Below are 13,100 nucleotides of genomic sequence, written 5' to 3'. Positions count from 1 at the left end.
AAACAAGCAAAGTTGTTGGATTCATGGGAATATGGTCAGTCTAGGCATCCTTGAAATCTTGACTTACAAGTGACTATTCCCTCTACTGTTTGACAGGGTAAAGTAGTTCAGTTGGACAGAAAATAGAGCTTATGTGGCTGATTCCTGAGTAATAGAAATATCATCATTATCATATCCCTATCTCATAAGCCTGTCTGTTGTCCAGAGAAGAGAACAAACACAGCTCAGGGTAAATCCTTCCATTTGCTTTCAGGGTAAGCACTGCTACTCTGTATCACTTCCCCACGTAGCCCATAGGCTCCCTCCCCATTTCTCTCCTCATGGAAAATGCCTTTCCAAGCCCATCGCACTACATGAGTTTCCCTTACAGCATCCAAATCTAAACAGCTTCTCCCTCTGCTAAATTAAAAGATGCTTAACAAATGTTTCTTGGTGAGTAAATTCCTATGTCATGTATCTCAGTGCTTTTTCACCTCACACTTCCGGACACAGGAAAACCTAAGCAAAAATCAAGGTATTTTCTCTTGCCCACAAAAATAAACTGGCATTATGTCACACTTCCTTGTCGCTGTCTCAATCAGCATTTAACACTATGCCTGACGTACTGTAAACTATGCAGTAATAATTGTTAGCTACTTGATCAGTAAGAGCTCAGCAATGCCAAACATGTGGCCGAAGCATAAACCTTTACTCAGTCTTTACCCAATCTTACTTAAACCCTGAGAAAGAGACAGGTGGTTAAATTCATGCACAAAATGTCTATACACAGACATTATATATTCTGCATGTTTTAAGATTATATGTATAAGATTAAAAACAACAACAACAACAACAACAGCTTTCTGATGCATTGAGGTTTAGGGGATTAAGAAAATGTACCATGATGTTTTCAAGTTAGTCTTTCTTCCAGTTTGGAGCAAGCTAAGATTAATGGAGAATGTGGTAATCTTTATTTCAAACCATTAAGTTCGAAATTTAGTGTCAGTGTAGCAAGTGCTGCAAGGAAGATGGATATTACCCTTTTCAATTTTAGGAGCTGGTAAGTCACATTGCTTGTTTTCAGATTAGCAGATGTTTGTCTCTGGGTATTGCCATAAGGAATGCTGTGTTTATTCAAATAAATAGATTCCCTGGCTGTGAATGATGATGAGCTTCACACATTTCTCATGTGTCTTATACACACATAATCTCACAAACACACACTCACACACACCCGCATATTCTGTATTTTTTTTTTTTTTGGCAAAGATCCCAATTAACAGTGAAACAGATTCTTTATTCTCATAATGTTCTTTGTTGTGGAGAATTGAAAGTCTCTGCACATTATATGTGAAAAAGAAAAAATTTTACTTAGCCAAAAAGGATATGGGATTCTCACACTCTTATTAGAAGCCGGAACAAGAGAGAGGAAAACACAGCCATAGAAGCCACAGTGGATGATTTGAGATTGACTGAGATTTTCAGAAACTATGGAAGCACCGCCCCCACCCCCCCCCCCACCCCCACTCCAAATACTATGCTGGGTCTTCATAACTGGAATTAACCTAATTTAAATATTTTCCTGTATGTAGTAAGCTCTAACATGAATTTTATTTTTTATGTGTACTGTGTTCTGTTTTTTTTGAGTGCTGGTGTGGTGGAGCTGTAGGGAGTAGGATATGATTTTCCTCTCACATATCTCAGGAAATAATCAGTGGAAATTTTTTGACCAAGAAATATTTCAGGCATTTTAGGTGTTTTAAAAAATGATTATGCCAGCCAATGATTCACCTGCCACCAATATGTACAGGCTACCACAAGTTTACTTCTGGAAACATCACCTAGCTCATATTTTGCTTCTAAAGTTACAGAAATTATGCATGGTCTGTGTAAGCTATTTGCATTGCAAAATATAGCTCAGTGTACTCTTTGCCATTTTCCAAAATTACCTAGGAATATACAATAGATGTATTTTTCCGTCAAAGCTGGAAGGATGAAAGATTAAAATTTAAAGGACCCATGACAGTTCTCCGGTTAAATAACCTAATGGCAAGTAAGATCTGGACTCCAGATACCTTTTTTCACAATGGAAAGAAGTCAGTGGCACACAACATGACCATGCCCAACAAACTCCTGAGGATCACAGAGGATGGTACCTTGTTGTATACCATGAGGTAAGGATGACTGTGTTCTGTTTGGGTCTCTTTCTGAACTTCTTTCTCTTCCATATATATGTGATCATGAAGCCAGTGGGCCATGGTAGAGTGTCTCATTTCCTGTCTGCCCTATTCTACAACTTTAATAATTACTCTGTTGTGAGAAATAAATTGACTGAAATATTATGCAAGTATTGAGGTGTTAAGTAAAATGATTAGATAAAATGGGAAAAAATTTATAATGTGTACTAAGTGATATATCTCTCCAACATACTCTAATTCAGTATAAGGAAATTCTTCTCCTACTATTAACCCCATATATTCCTGCATCCCAGTAAAGTCTAGATTAAATTTCTAGAAGCTATCTCAAAATATATATCTGAAAGTTTTTCTACTTAAAAAAAGAGCGGGGGGGGGGAGGGAATAAAAGGAAGGGGAAAAATTAGGACAGCACAAGGGCCTTAAAAACTATAGATTCATGTGAAGGTATACATTTAAAGAATTTATAATGATACTATTAGTTATATATATAGATATAGATATCTATATCTATATCTATATATATATATATCTATAGATATATATATATATTTCTGCTTTGTAAACATTTCCCTCATTTTGAGATTACTGAAAATCCAGCAGCTGGATACCATTCATTCATTCATGATTGAATGAAGGAAACATGAATCAAAAAAGTTGTGAATATTTTTAAAGAAAAAATATTTAGAATACTGCTAATTCATGAGAAATTAAAAATTGTCCAGAACTCATTCTTAAGGGAAGCAGTGATTTCATACCCAAGTGACTTGTTAGAATGTTGTTTTTGTATATCTGAACAGTACTTGGTAATTCAGACTGTCCAATTATTCCTTTGTCATGAAAAGGTAATGGAGGCAAAATCCTGGACTTGATGGAGTTTGTTTAGCATGGGAATAGAGTGATATTTTGCTTTTGAAGAAAGCTGCCAGAATTCCTACCTTTTTATACAAAAATATCCAAATGGAAAAGAAAGAAAAATAAAATGCTTCAAGAGCCATTTTAGATGTTGGATTCAACTAGTAAACGTATAATAGGACTTAAAGAATGAAAAAAAAATCTCACAAAAAAAAAAAAAAGAAAAGAAAAGAAAGAAAGAAAATAGAAGATCAGTGGACAGATGTGTTGAGACCTTTCCAGATCATCCAATAGGATCTATTTATAATTGAAACTTGAAATATTCTCCCCTTGTAAAATATCTTGTTTTTGAGCCTAAGTTCAGTATTTATTCCTCCAAGTTGGCACTCTTTTAGGGCAGGACTTGCATATCTGATAAGTTTACCAATTAATGCTTTCTGATGTATTCAGTGTTCTTCATCAATAACTAGACTGTATCTCCCATCTCATAAATTTCTCACCACCTTTGCTAATATGTTATCACTTTCCTTAATATTTTATTTTTAAAATGTGAGTTTAATCATTAATTTACCCATTTCATATTTGCTTCAGTCAGTATTATAATCACTTAATGAGTTTACTGGCTATAAAGCCATCCTGACCACATTTCTTGAGCTACTTAATAATATGGGTAAATATATTTTATAAAAACCATAAATCCCTTCATAATTCCCACCAAACAAGATCAAACATATTTCAGTGAAATTTTTTCTTTACCCTTTTTCAAACATAAATAGAACTCATATTCTCTGAAGATAGGAACTAAAGAGAAGCACAGCAGAGTCCTGGCTTCCATTAGTCAGTAGATTTGTAAAGAAAATGAAATGGTTAGAATATAGTGAGATCACATGCAAAATCTCAAGGAGACTCTATGTTATTGTCAATCTCACAAAGCCTGCGGACATTTCCTCCTTTACCTACGCCTTTGTTGGTTTATGCATTTGGTGCTTTTTTGGGAAGGAGATGGAAGGAGATAGGGAGAGCTGCACTGAGGAGAGAAAGCATTCTCTTCTCTTCCTCACCACCCATGTCTTCTCCACCAAGTCTTATACCAGCATTTATTTGCTTACATTTAATTTTAGTCTCCAAATATTTGCTGGGTTTAATGGATGAGGTGATGATCCTTGTCTTGGGAAACAGTAACAATTCTTGCTCATCATACAAAATCCGGTGTCATCCAGTCATTGTTGTAAATAATTCCTTTTAGATCTTTTGATTAATAGCTCAGAATAGTGCTGCAGTTTGTGTGGGCCTCTCTTGCTTTGTTAATATATTTGCTATAGTTAGTAACACACCATTTGTACTTATCAGAAAGTATCTAATCTATAGGGCTCTTGTTTATTTCTGCTGTTTTCTTTAATTGATAGGCTGACAGTGAGAGCTGAGTGTCCAATGCATTTAGAGGACTTCCCTATGGATGCCCATGCCTGCCCACTAAAATTTGGAAGCTGTGAGTAAATTTCTTTTAATTTTTCTTTATTCTTATGAGAGACCTACATCTTTAGTAAAGAAAGCTGTGGTTAATAATGTCTGTTAGAAATGTAAAGAGCATGAAGAAAGTTTAAATAGCTATTTGCTGCAAGTACTTTCTATAAGTAATAATCTTTTATTTCATTTTTAATGTTATTTCAGGAAGACATTATTCCCTATCTCCTCAATGAGAAAGAATGGATTTAATTAATTAGAAAAATTCTACTTTTGTTAAAGTTGTATTAATAGAAAAACAAGTGGAGTATGGATGTTTTTACCCCATATATAATATCTTCCTTCCAATAAATGGAGAGCATTATGTTTATTTCGCATCATTGATGACATTTGTTTAACCTTAGGAATATTGCAAGTTGTGGGGCACCTGGGTGGCTCAGTTCGTTAAGCGTTCGACTTCAGCTTGGGTCATGATCTCACAGTTTGTGAGTTTGAGCCCTGCGTTGGGTTCCGTGCTGACAGTTCAGAGCCTGGAGACTGCTTTGGATTCTGTGTCTCTATGTCTCTGCCCCTCCTCTGCTTGCTCGGTCTCTCTCTCTCTCTCTCAAAAATAAACATTAAAAAATTTTAAAAAGAATATTGCACATTGTTTATCAGATAGAAATATTGGTAGGTGGCAGCAACAGATGGTACTCTTTTCTTAATAATGAAGCCTACACCAAAAAAAATATATATTGCCAGAAAAGAACTTACCCTAATCATAGTCTTTAGAAGACTTCTAGGTCTGTTTGGATATACCATGAAATCCATGTGTCTATTAATGCTTTTGGAGGTATCCTAGATACCTTTATGATAATTGTCTGGGCTTCTGCTATTTGAAAATATGCAGGCACACATCAGAGGAGCCAAGAGAACCTTGGCCAATGGAATCAGGTTCTCTGGTCCTCCTTTATCCTTCTGCTTTGAATAGCACACACACAGAAAGTGAGTGAGACCAGTGTATTCCTGGTTTCCTGCAGGAGAGTTACTTACAAATACTGAGTCAACTGCTGGACTACCTAACCAGCTTTCTGTTCCCACTAGACAGACAGTCTAAGCAACTATTTTGGTGAAGATATGATTCATAGAAAAAAAAAATAGGGGTAGTGTAGGAAGACAGCAAGCAAAGAAAATAGCAAAGGGCCTTCAGGCTCCTAGCAGCACTCCTCATGGAGAGACAAGTGTCTCTATTTATAAATCTAATTCCCTACTGAAACCCAAGGACAAACTACTTAAAAAATTGCCAGCCAAACAGGCCTTTGGTGGTAACTCTCCCCTCCCCACTCTTTCCCCAATTTAATATATATTCTATGTTATGGACTAATATGTTTTCTCTTGGTTACCACTTTCATTTTTAACAATAATATGATGTATTATGTGTTACTTGTATGTCAGGTAGTATATTAAACATTTGAATATGTATCAGTTCATCTAATCCACAAAATAATCTTATAGTTAGGAAAATCATTCATTATAGTTTGCCTGGGACTATACTTATTTTATGCCTAATATCATGGCATAACTACTAATAGTGCCCCCTTTTACCTTCAGAAATACCTTGTCTTGGACAACAAATTACTTGTTTAGTATATTAGTCAGGAATGTTTTCAAGCAGTTTGTATAGCTGAAAAAAAAATAGTTTATATTTTTATATGAGATAAATTAAGGTAAATGATTGTTGGTTGATTATTGGTTAGTCAGCATCTCAACAAGGATGATGTTTTAAGATGCCCTTAGACGTTCTTCCTGATCACAAAATGGCTGCTGCAACTCTAGTCATTGCATCTGCTTTAAAAACAAAGAACAGTAGACAAAGAAGAAAGAACTAGCACCTGTATCAAAAAGATAAAAGCTTTCCCTAAAATCTTAGCAGGCATTTACTCACATCTCATTAATCAAAGATGTGTCCCATTGCCCATGCTAACTGCAAATTAGGCTGGGAAGAAATATTCTTAAGTAGGCACATTGTCAGCCTACTTAAGAAGAAAATAGGAGGTATTTTAGGAAGGGGGAAATGGATAGTGAGTAGAAAACAAATAGTGTCTTGTGTAAGAAAAATAAAAATCTGTTTTCCACCTCAGAGCCTTTTTACATACTCTTTTGTCTATTTGGGTTACTCTTCCCTTGGTTCTTAATGGGACTGGCTTCTTTTATTTTTCCACTTCTCAGTATAAATGACATTTCCTAGGGCCTTCCCTAATGACCTTATCTAAATTTACATACAGTCCTGCCAGTCTTCTTGATTACAATACATGTTTAATTTAGATGTATTACAGCAATAATTATTAGTTTTATTTATTGGTTGACATTTTTATTGTCTGGGGACTGTAAACTCCATGAGAGCACAGTCTATTTTTTTTCAGCATTTCCTAGCACAGAGCCTGATATAATGGAGACATTCAGTAAATATTTATTGAATGGATAAAAATTATAACAATCAGGTTTAAAATGCCCCTTCAATGTTTACGTCTCAGAAAAGATAGCCAATTTAAGGCCTGTGGGGAATTAAAGAAACAGAAAAGACTTGACACTGAAAGGTAAGCATTGGAGCTCAGTGGGAGAGCACCATGACTAATTACCGTTGCCTGCCATTGGCTTTAGAAGCCGCGCTGGTTGATTTATTGTATGGTTAGTTCTCTGACCTGGCCTAGTCAGCACACTTCTGAAATGAAGAAACTGAGGCAAAAGTGTGCTAAAATTCCTTTGACCCAGTTTTTGAAGCAAATGTCTTGCCAAAATGTCAGAGAAGAGAATAAGCAAGAGATAAGATAGAGGATTTTGTAATAATTTAGTAGAACACTAAGTAATCTATATTTATGAAGCATCCAGGGCAACCTCATCCATATGTTGATAAGAACTAAACTCAGAAAAGCAGATGTTTTTCCTTACCACTCTCCATTAGACCCTGATTGTCAGTGTTACATCACATTTTTTGCTTATTGGGGATAGAGCCCTCTTCATAAGGCCAGATAACCAGAAGACAACAGGCATGCTCCAGCTGACGTCTTTTAACTGCACTTTGAGGGAAATACAAATGGGGCTTTGATACTAAAAGAAGAGATTCAGGGGTGGCTGGGTGGCTTAGTCGGTTGAGCTTCTGACTTCAGCTCAGGTCATGATCTCATGGTTGATGAGCTCGAGTCCCACGTCAGGCTTTGCATTGTCAGCTCAGAGCCCAGTTTGGATCCTCTGCCCCCGCCCCCCCCCTTGCCCTTCCACTGCTTGCACTCTCTCTCTCAAATATAAATAAACCTTTAAAAAATTAAAATAAGAGATTCAGGTTATATTCTGAAAAGAATATCTAAGCAAGTGCTAGATCTAGAAAGGACTTGATAAGTGATGGTTCCCTGACTATCAAGCACAGTGCTTTGTAAATAAGGAGAGAGGGATAAGTAGAAATGTAAGTGAATTCTGAACAATAAATAACTTTAGAAATTATTCAGTGCACCTGCTTCATACAAATGGAGAGATGAAGGCTCCTAAATGTAAAGTGATAGTGTCTATAAGTAGCTGCTTCTTCTGATACTAAGTCTATGCTTCCAGTGCTGTAGACCCAGAAAGTTCTTTCATAGCCCCAACCAAAACTTTTTGTCTTATATTTTAAATTTTTCTTAGGTAATCTGCTCATTTATTTGAAATTGGAGCTTAACATTTTGACTAAATAGCTGAAGGTTCTCTTTAAGCTTCTTTTCTCTTTGCTGAATAGTCTCAAAGGAAGGAAGTTTTCATAGACCTACTTTCTACTAGATACTGAAATGAAGAAATAAGGTATATTACCTATTATGATGCCTTGTGTATATCTGTCTTTTACATCTTAAAATGCCATTTTTAAAATTTTTATTTAAATTCCAGTTAGTTAGCATACAGTGTAATGTATTCAGGTGTACAATATAGTCATTCCACACTTCCATAAAACACTCGGTGCTCCTCACAGTGGCCTCCTTAATCCCCATCACCCATTTCACCATGTGGATCTACTCTGCATTTTGGGAGATTTCCACTGAGAGACGTGAACAATACGTAATCTCCACTTTCACAACAATGTCATGTTTATTGTAGATTTTGTGCACAATGGAGTTTCTAAGAAGTTGCAAGAATCAGACATGGAATTATATGACATGAGAAGTCAATGGTAACAGATCTTTTCCTCTAAAATTATATTAGCAGCCCATTGGCAACACATGATGAGGTACAAAAAAATAGGGAGTCCAGGCACTGTTGCTAATGCTAGTGTAATACGGTAGCAAGAGTTGTTTTTTTTTTTTTATTAGTTATGAAATGACACAAAGTGTAGAATTGGTTTCATCCCTAATTACTTGACCAACAAGTATCCTTACTTGGATTTTAAGCATCTAACATACAGTTTTTGCCTAGAAAATCTTTATCAATAGCACTGGAGTAGAATGGATGTCATCCTATGCTCTTACTTCGGTTTTCCCACTATACAGCTATGCACCCTTAAACAAGTCATTCACAGTTTCTGTGCTTCGGTCTATCATCTGTAAAATGAGATAAGCTATATCACCTCTAAAGTCCTTCCATATTAACAATCAATGATTCTTTGTTATCATAAACTTGATATGTCTTCTTAGATAAGGCCCATTAAAAAATTTTATCACGATCAGAAAAATATTTTACTGAATATAGGTACCTACAAATTGTAAGCAATATGGTTCTCAAACTAATGTGCTCTGCACTCTTTGAGGGATTTTATAAAAATAAATCATGTTTCAGATGCTATTAACAAATGCAATCCTCCTCTCTAACAAATGCGATGCTAAAATGATTCAAAACATTTTTAAGTCAATGAGATGTGTTAACTCATTGGTAGGAATTATTTCACAATGCATATGTATATCAAATCCTCATGTTGTACACTTTAAATGTCTTACATTTTTGTCAATTATACCTTAATAAAGCTGTGAATAAATACACACACACATATATACATACATACATACATACATACATACAAGACTAGTGCCATGAAAAAAGTCAATGAGGACAGCCACAATTAAAAAAGAAAAATCAGTGAGAACAAATTCCAAAACTATTCATTTATCAGTCTTACATATTTACAAAAGAAGCAATAACCACTAAATTAATTTTTAGTATATTCTCTCAAACTCCTGGAAAATTTGATAAAAAATATACTTGAACTTGACTATCAATCTGTCCAGAAGTAATGCTGGAGCAGATGGGGTACCCATGTAAAATTAGGACAATACTAATACTAATATTGACTGCACCTTCTGCAAAACTCATCCCAGAGACAGAAAAAAGCTTTTGTTCAGAGAATGAGGGGCACGGCTCGCATCTTTTTTATGGCAGCTTCACGTGTGTGTAAAAATGCAATGATCACTTCATATCTCATAATATTTGAGTTTGGACAAATAAAGATTTGAAAAAAAACGCACCCAAGTTTGGTTACCTTGGGATGGGAGGGGATGGGTAAAGCAGGGATGCATTATGACTTTTATGGGCTCTGGGCACTTTTGCCTTTTTTGAACAATTCCTCAAAAAATGTATATTAAAACTATACTTTGATTTATAATTTTATATTTTTAACTTTTATACTTGAGGACTATATTTGTATAAAGATTAATAAAACCCAAATGGGATCACTTTTTTTTCTGATTTTAAAAGAAATTAAAACATTATTTGTCCACCTAAAGGTATTGTGGACCCTGGGCATTTCGTCTACCGTGCCTAATGCAGAAATTGGGTAAGGGATAAAGCTTTTACAGTAAAGCCAACTTTTGCCAACATATCTGCCTCTCAATCACCCTGGAAACTTTGCTTTTGCTAATCTAATAGTCTTTTAACTTTTAATATCACTCTATATCTCAAGAGAGGAAAGTGTGTACTATCTTTCCACCCTATGTATAGTGGGTGTCCTGTGACCACCAGAAAAACTATGGAATCTCTTCTTCTTCTCACTTATTTTGTACAATTCTTCCCCCACATTTCCTGAGTAATGAATCAGGATTTTGACCTAGTTTCTCATATAGAAGGATGACTAGGTTAAAACTGATATGGTAAATGAAAACAATTGAGAAGTGTAATGAGCTAAATGGTGTCACTCATCAACATCATCATTGTCATAGTAAATATCTATTAAAAGGAGAATTAATTAAAAAAGAAGTAAAATCAGACTTCCTTTAGAAACAGATGTTCTGTAAAATTTCCAGTGTTACTTTTTACATTTATTATGACCTTCTGCTGGCCAGACATAATCTGGACCCAGGCTACTACCTCTAGCCTTATGTCATCTCTTATGGACTTCAGTTCTGCCCATATTGGTATTCCTGTTCTTATTCAAATATATCACACTTTTACCTGCACCAGAGGGAAAAAAAAATTTGTTCATTTATCTATCAAACTCTTCCCCAAGACTTATATAGCCTACTCTCATTTCTGTCATGCATATAATTGTCATTTCCACAATGACCCTCTCTGAGTCTTTCACCTAAAATAAGTGCATTCTCTACCCTCTTACCTATTGTGAATGGTTTTATTGCATTTAACACTACTTGAAGTTATATGTTTATTAGCTTATCTGTTTTTGTCCCCATTACTGTCACAGCGGTAGGGAACCTTGTTAGTTATGTTCAGTAGCATATTTTCAGTAAGGCACTTTGTCTTTTGTAGATGCTTAATAACCATTTGTTGTAAGAGTGAACAGATGACTGAACAAATCAGGAAGATGTGTTTTAGTGTTCTAAACTATGGGATATGGGCTCTCCTTTCCTGGCCTGCCCTCTGCAACCATGCAATAGAAAATATGAAACTGATAGGACTCACCAAATAATTAGGAGAATGAAAGTAGCATAACACATGGGCCATGTACCCTTCTTTCCTTTCAGATGCCTATACCAGAGCAGAAGTTGTTTATGAGTGGACCAGAGAGCCAGCACGCTCAGTGGTTGTAGCAGAAGATGGATCACGCCTAAATCAGTATGACCTTCTTGGGCAAACAGTAGATTCTGGAATTGTTCAGTCTAGTACAGGTAAGTGCCATTTGATTAATTTGATTATTCCAGATATTTCAGAAGAAATATAAGCAGTTTTTGTGAGAATGTGAGAATTCAGTAAGGTCTTCAATAACACATATAGAAACAAGAAATTCTGCTAAACCAGGACCAATTAAGCGAGTTTATAGTATACACTCTACAGAGTTTTGCCCTTGGATTCAACATTTAACATCTTTTGGCCTCTGTTTCTTTGTTGGCAAAATAAGGTACTGGTTCTATGTGATCAGGGTAGCAGAGTATTTAGGAATGTGAACTTCTGGGGAAGAACGTATGGATTAAATTCTTACTCCTACCTTACCTGATGATTGTGGAAGAAATAAATTAAATCCATAAACAGTGCTTATGATATTTTCTGGCACATAAAAAAATCTTTTTTTTTAAATTTTTTTAATGTTTACTTATTTTTTGAGAGACAGAGAGAGACAGAGCATGAGTGGGGGAGGGGCAGAAAGAGAGGGAGACCCAGAATCTGAAGCAGGCTCCAGACCCTGAGCTGTCAGCACATAGCCCGACACGGGGCTCAAACTCACAAACCACAAGATCATGACCTGAGCTGACGTCAGACTCTTAACCAACTGAGCCACCCAGGTGCCCCATGAAAAAATTCTTAATAAATGTTAGCTATTAATATCATCTAGGCCCAATTTATTGCCATGATTCGATGAATCTCGGTGCATTTGTAGCAGTGACCTCCTACACATATGATACCAAAAATCAATTTCTTCAACATAAACCTATCCATTCATGTCTCCAGCGATGGATCTTCCACAGCTAAATTCCACAGAAACATAATTACATTACTGACCACTTCACTTTGGAATTAAAAGTAGGTGAGGTACCATTCTTCTTAGTGTTGTAACTACTTTACCAACAGAATACTGAGAACTAGATCGGATAACTATTAAGCAGCTGGACCCAAAACTTTAAACTTTTAAAGTTGCTTCAAGAAATTAGGAGTTTAGTTATATAAATATCCATTTTATGACTAAATGTAATGTGATCATCAGGCTGGAAAATTATAAAGTTTGGATTTTAACCCTCCCTCAATCCTAATACTTTTAGTTATGCTCAACTATTGAAGACTTAACAAGTTTATAGTTGTCTTTAAAATTTTAAATTAGTTCATTCACTTTGATTTGTAATTTCTAAAAAATGCGATTTGGTAATACGTAAGGGTAGAAGTGCTGATTTTCTAAGAAAAATTTCTTCCTTATGTTTCAGGCTTTATATTAGGACCCTGATAATTCTAACATGTTCATGTAATAGGTCAATATATCTTATTCTGGTTATTGGAAAATTCCTGCTTAATGGTATCTGCCTTTTGCTTACTTTGTAGAAACCATGGCTAATCTGTAAATTCAAATGTTTATGTTTCTTGTTTTGAAAAATGGAGAAAATTGCTCCTCAGTTTTGCCAACATTAAAAATACATGTGGCATAGTATAAAGTTTTCAACTTTGCAGTGAGAAATATGTAGACTCAAATCTTGGTCCTGCCACATAGAAGCCTGGTGACTTTGGGAAAGTCCTGTATCC

General features: G+C 35.4%; 1 protein-coding gene across 1 annotated transcript in view; it reads left to right on the top strand.

Moving 5' to 3' along the window:
• Positions 1 to 13,100, top strand: part of GABRA1 (gamma-aminobutyric acid type A receptor subunit alpha1) — a 58,305-nt gene that overhangs the window by 25,858 nt on the left and 19,347 nt on the right. Inside the window, exons 5-7 of the mRNA XM_015535483.2 lie at positions 1,933 to 2,153; positions 4,436 to 4,518; positions 11,399 to 11,542. Of these exons, the coding sequence (XP_015390969.1) occupies positions 1,933 to 2,153; positions 4,436 to 4,518; positions 11,399 to 11,542 (448 nt within the window). The remainder of the gene's footprint in view (positions 1 to 1,932; positions 2,154 to 4,435; positions 4,519 to 11,398; positions 11,543 to 13,100) is intronic.

Source organism: Panthera tigris, chromosome A1 (assembly GCF_018350195.1).
Source record: "Panthera tigris isolate Pti1 chromosome A1, P.tigris_Pti1_mat1.1, whole genome shotgun sequence".
NCBI lineage: Eukaryota > Metazoa > Chordata > Mammalia > Carnivora > Felidae > Panthera > Panthera tigris.
Note: the sequence above shows the minus strand (reverse complement) of the source record. Positions and strands in the feature narration are given on the sequence as shown.